General features: G+C 40.7%; 3 protein-coding genes across 3 annotated transcripts in view; 1 reads left to right on the top strand and 2 right to left on the bottom strand.

Annotated features, from left to right (window-relative positions):
* Positions 1-3,769: 3,769 nt before the first annotated feature.
* mrm2 (mitochondrial rRNA methyltransferase 2) lies at positions 3,770-6,138 on the bottom strand. The gene is made up of 2 exons (XM_080009728.1): positions 5,756-6,138; positions 3,770-4,929 (listed from the first exon to the last, which is right to left on the bottom strand). Exons 1-2 carry the CDS (start codon positions 6,114-6,116, stop codon positions 4,499-4,501), a joined length of 792 nt encoding a protein of 263 aa, XP_079865854.1. The 5' UTR covers positions 6,117-6,138; the 3' UTR covers positions 3,770-4,498.
* A 1,048-nt stretch (positions 6,139-7,186) lies between these two features.
* On the top strand, positions 7,187-10,027 carry nudt1 (nudix (nucleoside diphosphate linked moiety X)-type motif 1). Its single transcript, XM_080008909.1, has 4 exons — positions 7,187-7,377; positions 8,053-8,209; positions 8,836-8,981; positions 9,368-10,027. Exons 2-4 carry the CDS (start codon positions 8,058-8,060, stop codon positions 9,538-9,540), a joined length of 471 nt encoding a protein of 156 aa, XP_079865035.1. The 5' UTR covers positions 7,187-7,377; positions 8,053-8,057; the 3' UTR covers positions 9,541-10,027.
* Positions 10,028-10,968: 941 nt separating this feature from the next.
* snx8a (sorting nexin 8a) overlaps positions 10,969-20,423 on the bottom strand; it is a gene marked incomplete at its 5' end in the record, with an annotated part of 10,851 nt that continues 1,396 nt past the window's right edge. The window contains 11 exons of the mRNA XM_080008908.1: positions 10,969-11,956; positions 12,468-12,617; positions 13,121-13,270; positions 14,601-14,669; positions 14,810-14,939; positions 15,904-16,064; positions 16,434-16,514; positions 16,652-16,788; positions 18,109-18,229; positions 18,589-18,779; positions 19,844-19,973. Of these exons, the coding sequence (XP_079865034.1) occupies positions 11,879-11,956; positions 12,468-12,617; positions 13,121-13,270; positions 14,601-14,669; positions 14,810-14,939; positions 15,904-16,064; positions 16,434-16,514; positions 16,652-16,788; positions 18,109-18,229; positions 18,589-18,779; positions 19,844-19,973 (1,398 nt within the window). The 3' untranslated portion in view covers positions 10,969-11,878. The remainder of the gene's footprint in view (positions 11,957-12,467; positions 12,618-13,120; positions 13,271-14,600; positions 14,670-14,809; positions 14,940-15,903; positions 16,065-16,433; positions 16,515-16,651; positions 16,789-18,108; positions 18,230-18,588; positions 18,780-19,843; positions 19,974-20,423) is intronic.

Genomic DNA, 20,423 nt, shown 5'->3' with positions numbered 1-20,423 from the left:
GATTGTCAAACTGTAATATCAGGAGAATCATACAGTACAGGCACTACAAAGTATATGGGTATTACAACGTATCATACAGGTATTACAAAGTATCATACAGGTATTACAAAATATTATACAAGCATTTCAAAGTATCATACAGGTATTACAAAGTATAATACAGATATTACATAGTATTATTCAGATATTACAAAGTGTCATACAGATATTACATAATATCATACAGGTATTGCAAAGCATCATATGATACAGGTATTGCAAAGTATCATACAGGTATTACAAAATATCATACAGGCATTACAAAGTATTATTCAGGCATTACAAAGTACCATACAGATATTACAAAGTATCATACAGATATAAGTCAAGTCAAGTCACACTTTATCTATAAAGCGCATTTCATACCAGGGCAACACAATGTGCTTTACAAAGAAATACAAAGAAAAAAAAGAACATAGATGTCAGCTGGTCATTTCAAAAGAATACCCCTGAAACTACAGCAACAACAAAAGCAGCAGCAACAACAACAAAAACAACAAAAACAGCAACAAAAGCAACTAAAACCACACTAGCAACAGCAACAACAACACCAGCAACAGCCACAGAAACAGCAACAACAGCAGCGGCAGCAACATCAACACCAGCAGCAGCAGCAACAAAAACAGCAGCAAAAACAACAACTCAGCAGCAACAGCAGCAGCAGCAGCAACAACCGAAACAACAGCAGCAGCAACAACAGAAACAACAACAACAGCAGCAACAAAAACACCAGCAGAAACGACAGCGGCAACAAAAACAGCAGCAATAACAATAGCAGCAGCAACAATAGCAGCAACAACAGCAGCAGCCTATTACATTATATCATACAGGTATTGCAAAGTGTCATATGATACAGGTATTACAAAGTATCATATGATACAGGTATTAAAAAGTATCATACAGGTATTACAAAGTGTCATGTCATATACATTACATCATATCATGCAGTAATATCGAGAAGTAGCATTACAGTATTATTAAAAGTCAAAGAGCGGCATACAGTGATAATAGCAGTCTATAACAACAGTATTAATAAGGGTGATATGATCCTAATATAACAGCAGTCCTAATAATAAACAACAGTCTAAATATCTATTCTCCAAGGTGGCATTATAGTGTGTCTGCGCCGTATACTCCGGGTTTTTAATCCAGTGGTAGTCTGCCTATATCTGATCTAATAATTTGTATAAATTGTAAATACAATGTGGCGAGGCGACAACAGCAATACATGTTGTTGTGAGCCTTGCAGTTCTGAGGTTTTAAGTTCATTGAGCTGTGATGTGAGGGCGGCATGAAATGATCACTAAACAGGTCATTCTTCCGTATCACTAAGCGCCGAGCTGGCTCCGCCGAGCAACATATGCGAACAAGGGGAATTCAAGGAGAATGATGAATGTTGTCAGCGGAGCGGTGCCTTTTGGCAGGACAGGTTGGCCCTGGGAGTGCATGGCACCCTGGTTAGGCCAGAGTTCCCCTGTCGTTCATTTCCTGTCAATTTGAGGCGTCAGGCGGGGTTTTTGTATTTTTAAATTACTATTTGTTTTCACTATCATCACACACAGGGGTTGCATTCGCATTGTTCTCCTTTCAGAGTGGTTCGGGTATTGGAAGTTTGCAGCTTTAGGGGAACCACAGCATATAAACAAAGCCCGGTCATCCAAGAGAAAGCGGGTTTATCTTTTTAAGAAATTCCTAATTAAATGCATTTCTATTCATGGAAAAACCTTGTGCCAAAAAGCTGTCCTCTAAGAATGTGTTTATATGCATGGAGCGTTCTTGATATTAGTGGATATGGCAGCTGAAGCTGTGTTTGTGCACTCTCTTTGTCCGTCATCTTGGGCTGACACAAAACCTTTTCATGTGAATTTCTGCAGATAACACAGACCAGCTGTACAAAAATCCACGAATGGATGTGGATTTACATGGCTGCTTGTCTAATTCCCACCATTCATATACATACAGATCAGTTGCAACATTAAAACCACCTGTATAATATTGTGTAGCTCCCCCTCGTGCCAAAACAGCTCTGACCCGTGGAGGCATGGACTCCACAAGACCTCTGAAGGTGTCCTGTGGTATCTGGCACCAAGACGTTTGCAGCAGATCCTTTAAGTCCTGGAAGTTTTGAGGTGGGTCCCCCATGGATCGGGCTTGTTGTTCCAGCACATCCCACAGCTGCTCCATCGGAGTGAGATCTTGGGAATTTGATGGCCAAGTCAACACCTTGATCTTTTTGTGACGTTCCCCAAACCATTTCTGAATATTTTTTGCAGCGTGGCAGGATGCATTATCCTGCTGAAAGAGGCCACTGCCATCAGGGAATACCATTGCCATGAAGGTATGTACAGTACTTGGTCTGCAATGATCGGGAAGGTGGTACATCGAAATAACATCCACATGACTGCCAGGACACTCACATGCCCATCGTAGGGGCTTTCAGCGGTGGACAGGGGTAAGCATGGGCACTCTGTCCGGTCTGCAGCTACGCGGCCACATACACAGCAAGCTGTGATGCACTGTGTTGTCTCACACCTTTCTATCATAACCAGCATGAACTTTTTCAGCAATTTGTGCTACAGGAGCTCTTCTGTGGGATCGGACCATGGAATCGGACGGGCTGGACGCATCAATGAGCCCCTGACCCTGTCGCAGGTTCACAGGTTGTCCTTCCTTGGAGAACCTTTGGCAGGTACTAACCACTGCATACCGGGAACACCCCACAAGACCTGCTGTTTTGGAGATGCCCTGACCCAGTAGTCCAGCGTCACAATTTGTCCCTTGTCAAAGTCGCTCAGATCCTTACGCTCGCCAATTTTTCCTGTTCCAACACATCAACTTCAAGAACTGAATGTTCACTTGCTGCCTAATATATCCCACCCCTTGATGGATACCATTGGAACGAGATGAGCAATGTATTCACTTCACCTGTCAGTGGTTTTAATGTTGTGGCTGATCAGTGTATACTGTATATAGCGTTCTACATAGTAAGGAAAATAAAATGTATAAAATAGTACTTATTGGATTAATAGATTTTCAGAATTGTGATTATTTTAGAGATTAGATTGTTGGATCAGACCTTAATTTTAAATTTGGACCAGACCAGCTGTTTTTCACCCCCCTTAATTTTCTGATATTAGATGTGCAACCCACCAGATGGCCAGAAAACAGTGAATTAACTTGTGAAATGATCTTCCACACTCACGTCAGAATATTGATATCAAAATAAAGAGCTAAAAAAAAAATCAGTAGGATTGCTTCTATTGAGTTCAAGAAATTATCCAACTCATGCAACAATTAAATGTTTTTTCTGATATATTGGAACTGGGTTTAACACTAATTTATACTAATTAAAACAAATACTAATAAGCCACAAATATGACATTAGTAAAATTAACCTCACAATATTTACAATCAATTAAATTCTCTTCCTATAAGTTGTGTTTGTTCGCGCTTGGCCAACACTATATAAAGGCAGTTTTAAGCTCATCTACAGAAAATGTCTAGTTCAGCAAACTACTCACTGTTGTCGTGAAAGAAACCAAACTAAGTCGCAGTTTATCCGATGATCCCCTAGGAGGAGGATCCGACTGTCGGATGCGATTACGCATTCGGTGTGAAGACGGCTTTGGAGGTGAAGTTCCGATTCCATCAGGTGAACTTTGGTCATGAATGTCAGGAATGAGCACGTGACGGTGACCTCGTGTGATTTCGTGCCATGAATGTTCAGAACATCAGTCCATTCATTTATTTCAAGTGTTATTTTGACACAATCTAACAGAGGTTCCCCAATGTCCGCATTTAACTTGTAAGAGATTAAATAGATTACATTTTTCTTCCATTTAGTCTTTAAAACTCCTAACTTTTCAAATATGGTCGAAGGGATTTTCAGCACATTTCAGTGTAACTCATTTTAATCTGCTCCTTTAATCTATTGCTTGGTTTCATCCATCGGGTGCACAAAACAAAAATACACACACAAACAAAAACATAAGCACTGATAAGAGATCTCGGATGAGTCAAAACAAAATGTATTGGGCCGCATACGTGGGCCGTTTATGTGTTCCGCACCCCGATAATATAAGAATGATTACATACTGTGTTTGTCCATAGTTGATTGTGCAAATTATTATCATGATCAGCGATGGCAAATTACTTTCTCTTACAAAACAAATACCCCGTTGACTCTGCAGAACAGACACTGGTGGAAAATAAGTTGGGCGAAGGCGCTGCATTGTGCTCTTGAGGAATGCGGGCCCGGATGGTTCTTGCCTCAGCTCGTGTTGTATTAATTATTGTTTATAATGTATTAACTTTGCAGGAATATAAAGTGCACTGAGACCGGCCCTAGTCATTATTGCTGCATTTTTTTGTTTTTAACCGCGCACTTCTGATTCCACCACAGCGCCATTGTCGGGCGGACCCGAGACGCACTGTTGGAAGCGGCCGAAGTAGCAGTGCATCATTTTATTTGTTTCCGATACATTCGCGCCAGGAAATACAGCTCTGCCGACTCCTTCCTGCTGGCTTTCGGCTTCAAAGTCCTAACGTTGCCGAAAACAGCGGACAGCCTCTCCCGCAGTGTGTGAGCCAGGAAGCCGTCCCAGTATTTACAGAGCAGAGAGCCCCCGGGCAGCAGAACCTCCTCAGCCATGTCGATCAAAGTCAGACACATGGTGATGAGCTTCTCGTGGTCCATCTCCTTGAAGCCGCTGGCGTTGGGCGCCATGTCGCTCAGGATGACATCAGCCCGGGCGTCGGGCAGAAGCTGCTGCAGCCGGGAGAGTGTGGCGGAGTCAGTGATGTCATGGCAGCACAGGAAGTGGGCGCCATCTAGAGGCGCCACGTTGAGCAGGTCCACCCCGACCACCGTACCACGGGGTAATTCTGGATCTGGGATTTAAAAACAAAAAAAAAAAAAGAAGAACGATAATAATAATAATAATAATAATAATACAAGTTTACGCTTTAGAATTTAGACTTCAGTCTTAGGAGTATCGTGCTTTGTTTGGGGATTTATTTTTTATATGAACGGCGATGCAGTTATATATATTGACAGTTTGACTTATAAGGATAACTCACTTGTCCAACATAAGAAAAAAAAGAAAAAATCAAGTTTATGTTTTGGAATTTAAACTGTCTCACAAGGGGATGCAAGGTGGTCATGCTTTATTTTGGGATTTTTTTTTTGAGAGAAATGAATGAATGAATGAATGACTGCATTGAAACAAATTGATGGTTTCCAATAAAAGAATGACCCACTTGTCCCGAATTAAGTTGGAAGTTTTACAATGTAAACTTCCCTTTTATATGGGACATCATGTTTTATTCTAGGATTTTCACGATTTTAAACTATGAAAAAAAAAAAAAAATATATATATATATATATATATATATATATATAGATAGATAGATAGATAGATAGATAGATAGATATAAATGAAGATAAATAATCAAGTTTGAGTTTGAGAACTTAAACTTGAACCATGTTTTATTCAAGGACTTTTATTTTATAAATGGAAATGATCGCAGTAACACAGTGATGGTTTCCTCGAGGACTAGTCACACTGAATTGTCCCAAATAAAACATATAATAAAGTGGAAGTTTGAGAATTCAAACGGGGCACCGTGTTTTATTCCGGGGGTTTTGTTTTTATTTAATTTTAATTGATGAACGTGCTGCGATACGGCGACGGCTTCCTCCAGAAGGATCACTCACTTGTCCCCGCAGAGTTCACCCTCTGGACTGCGACCTGGCTCCAGGCGCCCGGCGCCGCGCCGCAGTCCAGCACCCGGAGTCCGGGCTTCAGAACGTGGAAGCGGTCGTCGACCTCCAGGAGCTTGAACGCGCTTCTGCAGCGGTAGGCGTGCGCACGGGACGCCCTGGCGAACGGGTCGTTGAGCTGCCGCACCAGCCAGCGCTGGCCGGACGGCGTCCTCCCCTTCAGGCGGCGCGGGGCCTCCTTCAGCAGACACGACGCGGTGTGGAGACACGTCCTGGAGAACGCGGGGCCCCGCATGCTTCGCCGCGGCCGGGAAAAGCTTGCCCGTCGGCGGGGTCCACGCCCCGGGCTGCGCATGCGTCAAACACGCACCGCGACATTGGCCATGTTCGACGGAAGTGGTGCGCCGTCACTTAATTCCCCACTGTAACATTGCTGGGCGGAGAGGTTCCTACCCAGGGTTGCCGTCAAATAGGTAAATAATCATTTCAAACAAAATAAAACAAAACAAAATAAAATAAAATAAAATAAAATAAAATAAAATAAAATAAAATAAAATAAAATAAAATAACAAAACAACAAAACAAAACAAAACAAAACAAAACAAAATAAATGAAATAAAAAAAATAATAATAATTTGAAATAAAATAAAACAAAACAAAATAAAATAAAATAAAATAAAATAAAATAAAATAATTTAAAATAAAACAAAATAAAACTAAATAAAATAAAATAAAATAAATTAAAATAACAAAACAAAACAAAACAAAATAAATGAAATAAAAAATATAATAATAATTTGAAATAAAATAAAATAAAATAAAATAAAACAAAACAAAATAAAATAAAATAAAATAAAATAAAATAAAATAAAATAATTTAAAATAAAATAAAATAAAACAAAATAAAACAAAATAAAATAAAATAAATTAAATAAAATATAAAAAAATAATTTTAAATAAAATAAAACTAAATAAAACAAAACAAAATAAAATAAAATATAATAATTTTAAATAAAATAAAACAAAACAAAACAAAATAAAATAAAAATAAAATAAAATAAAATAAAACAAAACAAAACAAAACAAAACAAAACAAAACAACATAAAACAAAACAAAGCAAAACAAATAACATAAAACAAAACAAAACAAAACAAAACAAAAAAAACAAAACAAAACAAAATAAAATAAAATAAAATAGTGTTAGTAAGGTTAATTATATAAAATGAGATCATATAAGTGAACACTTTATTGGTGTACATGATACGCTAATCATTTGGCTTTGGTGCCTCCTGAACAAGATAATAACATTGGCCACAGGAAACCAACGGAAGGTTGGACGGAGGTTGGCGGTAAGGGGGATTAACCTCGTCCGGCGGAATCGGACTCGCCCTCGGTGTCGAGCGCATTTGGTGGTCGCACAGCGCTGATTCGTAAACCACGAGCTCCGGCTCCGAGCGGCTCCCATCCCGACGTCGCGATCGCGCCCATCCGGGTGCGACGCGTCCGCGCGGCACGTGTGTCCGGAGCGGAGCGCGTGGCCCCGCGCGGGAGTTCTCCGTGCACAGCGGTGTGACCGTGACGCGTTCGCGTGTTTGGGGAAAGCTTTGACGAGCAGGTGACTACAATCTGATGCAAGAGTCACCTCGTTTGCAGTCAAGTCATGGAATCCATGTTGTTCTGGGAGTGCTGCATGTTCTGGTTCCTTGCGTGATATGCATGTTGTTTATTTTTAGTGCATTTTCTGCGTGCGTCGCTTTTTTTTTTGCAAGATATCAATGTTATTCTAAACGTGTGTCGTCTGCACTGGTTCTTTGCATGATATCCGACTTATTCCATATGTGTGTCATATGCACTGGTTCTTTGCATGATATCCGACTTATTCTATATGTGTGTCATATGCACTGGTTCTTTGCATGATATCCGACTTATTCTATATGTGTGTTATATGCATTGGTTCTTTGCATGATATCCGACTTTTTCTAGGTGTGTGTTATATGCATTGGTTCTTTGCATTATATCCGACTTATTCTATATGTGTGTTTTATGCATTGGTTCTTTGCATGATATCCGACTTTTTCTAGGTGTATGTTATATGCATTGGTTCTTTGCATGATATGCGACTTATTTTAGGTGTGTGTTATATGCATTGGGGTTTTTTTTGCATGATATCTACTTTTCTAAGTGTTTATCTATAATTCCAAGTATTGTTTACATACATTGGTTCTTTGCACAACATCCATCTTATTCCAAGTGTGTTTTTACGTCCATCGCTTCTCTCTTCCACCACCAGGAGAGATGATGACCTCTAAGCTGCTCACCCTAGTGCTGGTGGTCCAGCCTGGCAGGATCCTGCTGGGCATGAAGAAGAGAGGCTTTGGAGCAGGGAAGTGGAATGGATTTGGAGGCAAGGTGCAGCCTGGAGAGACCATAGAAGATGCTGCCAGGAGGTGATCTCTCAGTTTCTTCATTTTGGGTTATAAATGAACATTATATTACATTGTTATATTAGGAACATAAGAGGCCACACCTGGCGGCTGACCTTTAAAGTGGAAATCCATAAGATTGTGTGTGCTGTGTGGAATCACTACAAGTCCCAGAATTCCATTCAAAACTGCAATGTTTTTATTTTTCAACATCCGGGTTCACCTTCATCATTGCTCTCATTACTTTTTTAGGCGACCTTAAACTTTTACATGTGCCTGATCATTGCATTCTTGGCGGAAAAGACAGACCCTGTCACTAACAATGTAAACAGCATTTAACTGCTTTACATAAATAGAAAACTGTCAAATGGTTTTAATAATTATAATAATAATAATAATAATAATAATAATAATAATAGTAATAATAAAAAAGAAAATAGCAAACAAGCAAAACACATTTCCTCCATTTCAGTTTAAGGTCATCACGCTGGATGTATATGTCGCTTTTTCTAACTTTTTCATTATAAATTGACCTTATAAATAACTTTTAAGCTTTAACCTTAAGCTTCTGTAAAAAGTTGTTTGTGACACTTTTAAAGTATCTTATAAATTATCTTGATTTGGACTCTTAACTCTTCTTTTTTTTCCAGAGAACTAGAAGAGGAAAGTGGTCTCACTGTGGATGTTCTTGAAAAGATTGGAAATATCAAGTTTGAGTTTGTAGGAGAAAAAGAGCTACTGGACGTCCATGTTTTCAGAGCCGATTCATACAACGGAGTGCCCACAGAATCGGAGGGTATGTTTTTAAATGCACCGTAACTAAATCTTTATATAATAAATCTCTAAATCATGTTTCGGCTGATCCTTTATCAACGTTAGGGGACAATTCTGGGGGGGTGGAACGCAGTAGAACATTTTCTTCACTGGCAGAGAAATTTAAGAACGTGTCATACATTTTTATTATCATAAAAATATATATAAAATTAATAAGTATTTCATAAATTGTATGCGTATTATATGCAATTATATGACATTTGTTTTTGATCTACAATTATTAATTCTACATTTTATTATAAATTTTTAATTGTTACTGACACGTGGTCAGAAAATGTTTCCCTGTGCATGGTGTCCAGATTCTGAGTTAAACTTCTAAACAACACTACTGTTCTCTTTTCTCTGCAGAGATGAGGCCTCAGTGGTTTGAGTGCGACCAAATCCCTTTCGGTCAGATGTGGCTCGATGACATCCTGTGGTTCCCACTGATGCTCCAGAAGAAGAAATTCTTGGGTTATTTCAAGTTCCAGGGTCAGGATGTGATTCTGAGCCACAAGCTGGAGGAGGTGGAGGAGCTCTGAGCTGGAGCGGAGCTCTGGGAAGCTGCTGGGGTCTGAACAGTGGTAAACGCTGTCGGTCAACCAAATACGTTTCCTAAATTAGTCTCAACAGTGCCTGTGAATGTACTTTACTCCTTGGATGTTGAGGATTTAAACTTCCTCTTAAAGGCTTTTTTTTTTAAATAAGGGTTCCTCATAAATTGTGCACTTTGTTTGGTTTTAAATGTGATGTTATCAAATCAGACTCATCAGCTTCATTCCAAAAGTGGGTGAGACAAAAATACACTTCAGGTTCATTATTATTAATTATTATTATTATTATTATTGTTGTTGTTATATAGCTTCCTTTTACATTTTCAGAACAGCCAATTAAATCTAGAATTCAGCAAGACATGTTATTACGTCCATATTTACATTACAGTATACTTTTGTTTGGATATACAGTATATTGTGCACAGTCTAATTCCTGATGCAAATTTCCCATAATAAATATAGGAATAACATTTAAATGACGTGTTGTTTTTTTATATTCCCCTTTGCCTTAATACTTCTGACTCAGCCCTTCAGTAATCAATAAAATAACTTTAAATAACACTCAAACCAAACAGATTTGTACAAATCCATTAAGAGACTGTAGATGATACACTTATATAGTATTGTGTAAAAAAATAGCATAGCTTTAATATAGTAAGGAGTCCCTTTGATATTGTATCGAAAGAAATCTTCCAAAAATCTAGAGATGAATGCCAATAATTGCATTTTTAATCAAAAAAAAAAAACAACTGCAAAAATATCTATGAAAAAAGAATAGTGTCATCTTTGCCTCTATCACAACCAGTAAGTGATGCAATGACAATGTAATATTGCACTAACATTAGATACGATTTTTATGACAATGTTAAGTGTTACTGGTGTCTAATAATTACATAAATAATATTTGATCATAAATTGTGAACCTCCTCCCTTGTATTCTAAAGTACAAGTTTGGACGCTGCAATTTGAATACAGATATCATTTGTAGCTTAACATTCGCCAAACAATAAATGGAATGACTAAGTAGTGCTATACAGTACATGGCATAGTAATGCAAGATGCCCAAGTTATTATAGCTAAAGTTATACTCAGAACATTCATCTACAAAACATAGTATTCCATTCATAAAATAAAGTTTTTTTTCCAAATGACAGCATTGGTAGATTTGGTATCCAAAAGCATTGTTCCAGTTATTCAGGCGATAAAAGCTCAAATACCTTCATGAGGAAAAAAAATAAAAAATAAAAATTCTTCACCACCAATCTGCACAGTTCTTCATTGTCGTGTCTTTCATTTCATTTCCCAAAAGTGTTTCACTTCTGGTTCGTGACGGAATGGAATGAGCAAATACTTTCCTCCGACCTCTTTTGTCCCTTATCAAAACCTTTCAGGAATGTTAGTTTTAAGGCTGTTCCAAGTTGATTTGAGTAAAGAGAAAAAACAACAAAAAAAAAACAACAACCTTCCCCAAAAAATACACACAAGTTAAAGTTTCAGGAGATTACTGTGGCTTTTAGGCTCGAGTCAAATCCCTTCATTTTGTTTTGGAGACGGCGGAGTGAGGAGCCTTCAAGCCTTAAAATACGTACTGGTTTATAACCCGGAGCCAAATGTATTTATACTAAATGAGCACAATTAAAGGAGAAGGTTTACCTATTTTTCAACCCAGGCCTTAAAACTTAAATGTGGGTTCCCATCATTTTTTTAACTGTTCTTAGCTGAACCTCACATACCACTGAGCACTCTGCAGCAGCTTCTAACTCCGCTTGCATGCCCTTCAAGAAAACGGGAAACTCCCATCATCTTCACACGCGTCTTTGTGTATTTCTTGATCATATTTTGAATAGCGTAACGTTGGCTACGGTACGTAACCAGTAGTCTGGTCTCTTATTTGAGCGCAGGAGTGCAAAAAGAGTGAATGAAACCCTGACAAACCTGATGGAATTCAGGTTTGCGACCGTTTTCTTTCCAGTAAAATACGGTATCAAGTTTGCCTGACTTCATTCTGAGCTTCATATTGCCTTTAAGGATATTTAACATGTTGAGGCGTTTGCCCCGTTGCACCGCATTTAAGCACAGTGAGGAGCTGCAGCAGAGTGGTAAGTTTCTCAACACGATGAAAAAGCCTGATGCACGAACCGCTGAAGTTGCAAAATATTCCGATGACTTTTCTGCTTGTTTTGTGAAGAATGTTCAGTTTTTTAATAAGTGTATATACCTGTAGCTCACAGAGCAAGACATTTGTCAGTTCATGATCTTCATAAACAACAGTACGGGGGGGAAAGAGAAAATCTCTGTCTCTAGCGTCCCGGTGAGCAACAGGGATTTAGAATGGAGGCTGCATTCCGTTACTTCCAAAGAGACATCCCAGTTTAGGCTGGAGGTCGTTCCACACAGCACCCATCTAGACAGAAGGAAAAAACGACCGTTACATTTTTCAAGTGATTTCCATAAAGAAATGCCAAAATGTAATATTGAATCAAAATAACCATCAATCCATAATTCAGTCACAATTAGTAGCCCTTCAAATGAACTTGATTTGTCAAATGCATTTTGTGTATTTTTGTTTGAGTATTTTCTTTGTGCGTATTTTTTTGGCTTTATTGTATATATTTAAGTTTTATTTTAACTTCACTTTTGAATTCTATTTTATTCATTTTTTTCAGACTGTTCTGCCTAAATAAAAAAATCACACACACACACACACACACACACACACACACACACACACACACACACACACACACACACACACACACACACACACACACACACACACACACACACACACACACACTTAACAAAGACAGGCCATTTGGGGTTTCCAAGTATTAGTATCCAACACCCTAGTATGGTGCCGCCAATCCTTCCAGTACAACGTTCAGTTCAGGTTCTCTTCCTGCCGTTCATCTCACCTCACGGTGTCCTTGGACCTGGGAGTTGACAAAGGCTCCCAGGATGTGGTAGGTCATGGGGAGGTAGGTGAAGATGAGCTGTGTCTCCTGATGGAGACAGAACAGGGAGAAGTAGTTCCTCAGTTCCATGGTCTGGATGGCGTTCTCTTGCTGTTGGAAAGATGGAGAGAGCGTGTGAGTCCATCAGCGCCGCGGGGCGAGGATTTGTAGTCATACTCCGCTCCTATCGAACTACGTGTTGGCTTCTAACCCCGGAAACCAAATGTATTTATACTAAATTAGCATAATGAAAGGATATGTTTGCCAGAGAATGATGGAGAAAGTTTTCCCATCACACACAGTGCTGTACTGTATATATACACGGTGCTGTGAATACCCCTCCCCAATCTAAAATGGCCCCGCAGGGCGGACTCTGCACCCCGATCGTTCCCTCTCACAGTACCGACTGTGCCCGCGGCAGAGCCCGCCCTGCGGCGCCATTTTAGATTGGGTGCTAAAGCCCTCCAACGACGCCACCGGTAACAGCTTTCGAACTACATTTGGACTCCGCCTTCACCGGATACATCACATTTACGCTAACATGGCGCAAACACGCCGCTTCCCGGAGGCCAAAACACGGCACCGACGGAGCGTCGACCAAGGGGACGGCCAACCTGAATGATGCGGGACTCCAGCTGCTCCACGGACACCTGCTCCTTGGCCTGGACGGTGGTGCTCATCATCTGCCTCTTCATCACGCTGTACTTCTGCAGTGCCCTCTGGTGCTCGTGGAGAACGCCCTTCTCGTGGCGCTCGCACAGGTCCTGCGCAGCACCGGAAAGGGGTTAGGCGCCGCAAACTTTACTTTCGGACACGCTCGGTGAGAATCGGGCACCAAAGCCGGGGGGCGAGCGGACACCCCCCCCCCCCCCCCCCTTGTCGATCAATGAGTCTGAAAGCCCTCGTCCGCGATGCGTGACCGGTACGATCAGGCTCATTGATCAACACAAAGCCGGCGCCGCTTCGGCCAACGGGCTCAATGTCTGAACGCCGGGAGTTAATTTGTTTGGCCCTCGCCATAAATACTGAAAAACTTCTGACAAGGGCGTCGGTGAAAGGTTCTTAGCCCTAACTTTTAACAATTCCACAATGAATCAGCCATTAACTGCACACAGGCTTTTTAACATTTTTCACCAAAGAGTGCCTTTTACATTTTGGATACGTTTCTGTTTCCCTACAAAAAGAACACCTTCACAGAATGTTGTTGAACTTCCTTACATTTTTTGGTCTTACGGGGGATATTGAAGAGAGACCATATCATCACCCTTTTTAGTATTTTGAGTATTTTTAGAGCTTATAGAGCATATTGTGCGTAATCACCTGGTGCGGGACATTTCACTGCATATGTATGACTGTTTTTATATGTATGTAACGAATAATCTCCTGAACTTGGCCCCACGACAAGGTTTCCCAAGGTTTCCTATTTTATGTTCTATACTAATATAAACCTATTAACCCTACTATCCTCATACCAATACACCAACAGGCTGCCTTTGCTGAGCCTTGTTGCTTATGTCCACTGCATGTAGAAGTGGGCCAGTCAATTTGCCGTAAATGCCACTGGTGAGTGCACTTTATGTGGAAGAGTTCTGCAAATAAATAAATAAATCTACCGTCAAATCAGGCGTCCGTCACCTGAGAAAAGCTTACTCAACGGACGCGAAGTGAAGTGTGGTGTGATTAATGGGACACCACACCTATCTCGCCTTCAGACTCGCACAGGACAGATAAACCTTGTTTTGACGAGACAAAACAAAAAAATCGATGTAAAACAACAGACTCTGAGCGCAGCCACCAGAGCTTGTGCGAGAAAAGCTTCAATCAAAAGCGTTTAAACTTAATACTCTGTAACGTCCGGGGGCCAGGCAGACACTCAATCATTGGGCGGCGACAGCAAAAACAACACAACACGTTTTCCCTGATTGATTTTCTTCCCGTAAAAAATACAAAACATGGTGAACGAAACCCGCGGTCCTTTAAACAACTTTTATTGCCGTCTGTCTTTGTCTCGTTGCAGCTTTAATACGTTTGGCTCAAACGATCACAAACAAACCAAGTAAAAAAATTATAATAATAAAATAAAAATAGTCTTACTCTGTAGGACTGCAGCAAATCCAGGAACAGATTCAGTTTTTCCACGACGTCATCTTCTTCCCTCCTGCCCTGAAGTCGTTGGCAGCACAAAACATTTTAGTTCTCTGTTAAATCCCCCCCCCCCACCCCAGAAAAAAAAAAAAATTAAACAACAACAAAAAAAACTTTTTAGGAGGTGACCAGTGCGAATATGGAACATCAGGCGGTACCTGGTGAGTGGCTTTGTCGGACAGCAGAGCGAACTCCACCGACAGGCCTTTGAGGGAGCGGCGCAGTGTAGCCCAGGTGCTCTGAGACGACGCCAGGGAGGGGATGGAAGACGCGTCCGACCCCAGCGTGCTGCAATACACCCGGTGAAAAAATGTGATTCAATAAACAACACATCAAACAGCGGCTTAACCGACACCTCATAGCTGCCAAACCCGTTTTATATGGCATGTTACCGGGCGGAAAAAGGTGACTTCCAATCTGCACTGGAGAGAGAGTGCGTCTGGGCGACACATGGATTTTTAACAGACACACACACACACACACACACACACACACACACACACACACACACACACACACACACACACACACACACACACACACACACACACACACACACACACACACACACACACACACACACACACACACCAGTTTTCTTGCAGCTAAAATGTCTACTTTGAGTGCATCCTCTTAGAGTTCAACACTATGCTGGTATACATAGATTTTATCTAAATATCGTGATATGAGACGAGATATCATCTGGGATTTTGAGTTATCATAATATTGTGATATAATTACATGTTTTCTTTGAAGCTGTGTTACAGTAAGGTATATCATTCATTACCATAAGTTATTTTTTATATTACTTTCATTAAGTTTTATAATTCTACACAGTATATTCTTGAGCTGTTTATGACCATTACTATAATTTAGTGTATATACTCTCACTCTGTACTTCACGTTCTCCATTGAGCTGCTCCAATGGCTCCATTTCCCCCCAGAGGACATTGATTGGTTATCATTAATATAAGTATTATCTAATCTTATTTTACTTACTACCTTACTCATGATTAGTTTCTCAAATATGTATTGTGTGTCGTCACCAAAATATTAATATCAAGGTATTTGTCAGAAAATATTGTTATATTTGATTAGGTGAAAAATCGACCAGGCCCTACTTTGGAGTTGGTGACAAAACAGCAAAAAATGCCTTACGCATGGTCATATAAAAATAAAAAACAAATACTCATAAACTCTGGATACCCAGGATATATCACTCCCTGGCCAAAAAAGTAAACTACAGATATACCTGAGCTCTCTGCCGAACATGAGCAGGTCAGTGGCGTTGTCCTTGGAGCGCTGGGCCATGCGCTCTGCCCGGTCCCGCAGCTTGTGGAAGCTGTTGTGGATGTTTCTGATCAGCTCCCGGCTCGAGGTGAACTGGGCCTGGATGTCGGCGGGGAGGTACTCCTAAGAAACAACAACAACAACAACAACAACAAAAAAAGACCCAACAAAACCTTTACATAACACAGTGGTATTCAAACTGTGAGGCATGTCCCCCTATTGGGGTGTGGAGGAACTGCAGGTGGGGGGCACAATAAAATGAAAGATTAAAAAAAAAAAAAAAAAAAAAAAAGGCATGCCTTTAAATACATATTTTAAGCACTAATTTGACACGATTAACTACATTTCTAAATCAAATGGGATAATACTTTATTAATTTGGGTGTGATCTTATTTTCCAATAGGGTAAGCCCTTAAAATCCTAGGGAGGTTCGAATAGCACTGACGTATTCCATCATATTTCTGGTAACACCAGGTTAAATGCGTGACAGACCTTTGCGAGCGTGGCGATCCTGCTGGTCAGGAACTCATCGCCCATTCTCTTGTAGGCGTCTCGCAGTTTGGTCTGAACGTCCTGTCAGAAGGAAGAACCAGATGCACACGGACGCTTCCGAGTCACTCCTGTGGGCTCGGTCACCGTGATAACACTTCACGGTCACTAAAAGCAGAATGCCCAGATAAGATTTGTGGGTTAAGGGGCGAGTGACGTACGGAGCCGTTGTAGGTGAGGAAGGTCTTGACCAGCTCGTCCTCGGAGGAGAAGGGGTGTCGAGCCACCAGGTTGATGAACCTGCCCAGGGCCCGACGACGCCCCTCGATGAACTCCCGCTCGGACATGGACGCCAGGACTGTGGAGGAAAAAATAAATAAATAAAAGTAATAAAATAAAATAAAAATTGTGATGTATCTCATTTTTCATATTGCCGCTTCCTATAGGCCGCTTCCGGGGCGTGAACAGGAGCTAAAAATGTTTTTTATCTCAACTAAATTTATGGAGTCACAGCCACAGTATACATTACATTAAGCCTTTGATAGATCAAAACAGTAAAATTTTATTCCGCTTTTTTTTTTTTTTTTTTACGAGAGACTCAAATTTATTTGCAAAGTACATTTACATTCACAGGGAAATTAGATTTGAGATTAAAAGATTAAATAATATAGTATTATATATTTATACAGGAAAAAAGAAAGTACATTTTTACCATACTGAAAGTATATTTTGTAGTATATAAGGTGTGCTAAGTATATTCCTACTAATTTATACCTTCTATACTTGTCGTGTATTTTTTTGGTCTCATACTTCCAAATTTCAAGTACATGTTTAGTATACTAGTCGACACAAACTTCAATTAAGCTGTACTATAGTATACTTATTAAAAGTGTGTTATTCTGGTCATCAAAAGTAACCAAAATATATGAATATATTTGTGATAAAAGTAATAATAATAATAATAATTATAAGTAATAAAATATCGTAAACAGTATATTCATTCTTCAGTACAACTTCTAACACACTTTGAACTTCACACAACTTTAGTCTATTCATTTGAAATACATAAAATGTACACTAAATATACTAAAAGTACGTACACTTTTACAGTAGATAAGACACTTATACAAGTCCACTTATATTTCTCCACCTCGGAAGGTGATGGATCAATATTTAACTGCGGTTAAATACCTGAAAGATATTCCATCTGCTCCTTGGATCACGTGACCGAGCGTTTCAGCCCCGTAATAAAAGTGAATCCCTGTCTGTTCTGGTCTGATCCAAAGACTCTGCACGTATTTATGGAGGTTTTAACTCCATCCACGTGCTCTGAATGTGCACGTGTGAATAATGTATCTTACGATAACGCGTTTGGATGTCGGGGGGTGAATAATGGGCACATTCGCCCCGGCCATCTGCGCACCAGCTCAACGGGAATACCTCATTAAACACACAGGCACGCCGGCATTACATCAACCTGCGAATCTGTCAGCGCTCACACTACGGGGTTGTTGTCGACCCAAATCTCAACACAGCCAGAGTGCAAATACGAAGAAATGAATCCAAAAATGACAATATTATAAACATGTTGCCGTTTTCTTCTCATTCCACTTCTGAGGCCTGATAACAATCCGACATTCCTGAAATGGTGAAATATGTATTTGGGAATGCGCCACACCTCCTTTCAGCATCCTCTTGGGGGGCAGCGCCGGCACCATCCTGTAGGCGAACCTCTGTACCAGGAGCTCGTGGAAGACGTCAAAGTCACTATAACGTCGGTAAACTGAGATGGTGTAGCGCTGTAAAAAAGCCAAGACGTTCACAGAAAAGACAATAAACTATCCAGAGAACAATGTTTCTTCAACGGATCTGATTTCGGCTCAGGTCGGGTCGACGCAGGGGGCTGTAACGACAGCCTCATGCAGTTCACTTGATATAAAAAAAAACTAAAAAATAAAATAAATAAATAAAAATAAAAAACACTGCGTGGGAACCCCCAAATTATCACATTTCCACCTGCATCAGATCAGGATTTCCTTCGTTAACTTTTTTTTTTTTACACTTTGTTCTTCCTTCAAACCGAATCATGAATTATAAGTAAAATAAAAAAGGTAAATAATAAATAAAACTTTTTTTTTTTTTGGATTGGATCCCTTGCCTGGCTTGTGACTTGGTACTCCACGTGCTTGAGGAACAGTCCCTTCTTTTCGGGGATGAGCTCCACCTGGACGCTGTCCCTGCTGAGCAGCGTGTCCAGAGTGTGGGGCACCATGAGCGGGTCGTCTGCCACCGGCTGCATTCTCAGCGCGCTCAGCTCCCCGGGCTCCCCCAGCTGCGGCGTTGGAAACTCTGCCAAATACACCGCCGAGCAAAAGTACTGTTGAAATTGTTGTTTCATTTTTAGGTTTATTGTATGCTGCTGGTTTTCACTATATTTTTAGTACGTTTGTAGGATTACCATATGTACGCATAGGTTTGTTGTACTGTACATTGGCATGTTTTCAATTTTTTTGTTAATTATTAGGTTTATTGGATATTGCCATTTTGTCTACTTTTTGTATTTTTTGGGGGTAAAGTGTATGATATATTACCTTTTCCTTTTTTTAATTTTTTTTTTTATTGTGCAATATATAGCCATCTTGTTTTCTAAATCTAAGATGTATGCTGCTGTTACATTGGAATTTCACTCCGGGGAGAAACACAGCACCTATTTACCCATCTTCCTATCCATCAGTTTGAAACATTTGTCTAAAAATGAAAAAATTCCTAACTTCCTTTTTGTGGTGAAATCAGTTCAGCTTTCCGCGCCGCACCAGCAGACTGGCACAGCGGTCACGGTCCTGATACGGTTGTGGCCCATGTGATCCCCGAGCCGGCGCTCCTCCCACATTCCAAGCAAATTGTCAATAGCATGTAGAACGCGGTGTGACGAACGTCAGAAAACGGCCTTGCGCGGATAAAAAAAACAACAAAAAAACAAAAAAACAAAAAAACGCGAGGGGAACGTGACACGGCCAGACCCGGAGCCGCGTGTTTGTCAGCTGCCATGTAAGACGGCACCTGAAACAACAACGGGCATCTTGAAGTAGTCATAGCAGGTCGAAGCGAAGGCCGAGCCAGGAAAGTATAATGGGTACCTCTATAAAAAAAATTCCCTCCCGTCTTGTCCGCAACGGCACTAGAGAGACAATCGCATACTTAAGGTTGGACCACATCCTGTCCCCCCGCCAAAAAATAAATAAATGAAGGAAAATGAACACTTTTGAGACACTGTAAAGTTTTTCTCCTTTGCTTTTAACTACAGCCTTTGCCCCGTACGACACTAAACCGAGGCGGCTCTCCCAAACATTGCTGAGTGAGCGGGCTACTCATTAAGCCGCGGCTTTACAGTCGGCCGGAACGCGGACGCCCACCTTGAATGCAGTTCTCCAGGAGTTTGGGGCTCGGCTGCTTTCCCTGCTGCGCCAGGGCGATCAGGGCCAGAGCCTTGTAGAGCGACAGCTTGCTCACGAAACCCTCCGTCAGCTCGACGTGCTCGGCGATCTGGAGGAGGAGGAGACAGGGAGCGAAAGAGGGCGACGGAGGGACAGGGGTTACTCAAGCTGTGGCGTAAATTTGGCTGCGGTTTTTTCCACTCCGCGCTGTGGGAGAGAGAGAGAGAATAAAACAAAACAAAACAAAAAAAAAAAAAAAAAAAAAAAAAACTCATGCGGCACGGCAATGATAACACTACAAGACAATGAGCGTATTTTCAGAAATCTAAACTGGACCGAAAGTCTCCCTTTTCTGATAATCCTCCTTGGCTTTAAAACCCGGAGCGCTCCAGCTATGCCAACACGTTGCGTCAGCGTCTTGTCACCATCCATGACCAACGCCACGGCACTTAAGGAATTATTGTCTCTTTTCTGATTTATCTGCATATCTCCGCGCAGGCTTGTATCCTCTACAGAAGAATGGGGGAACGTGGAAGTAATCAGTGAATGTTCTCCCGGT

The sequence above is a fragment of the Zeus faber genome (genome assembly GCF_960531495.2).
Source record: "Zeus faber genome assembly, chromosome: 11".
Lineage (NCBI taxonomy): Eukaryota > Metazoa > Chordata > Actinopteri > Zeiformes > Zeidae > Zeus > Zeus faber.
Note: the sequence above shows the minus strand (reverse complement) of the source record. Positions and strands in the feature narration are given on the sequence as shown.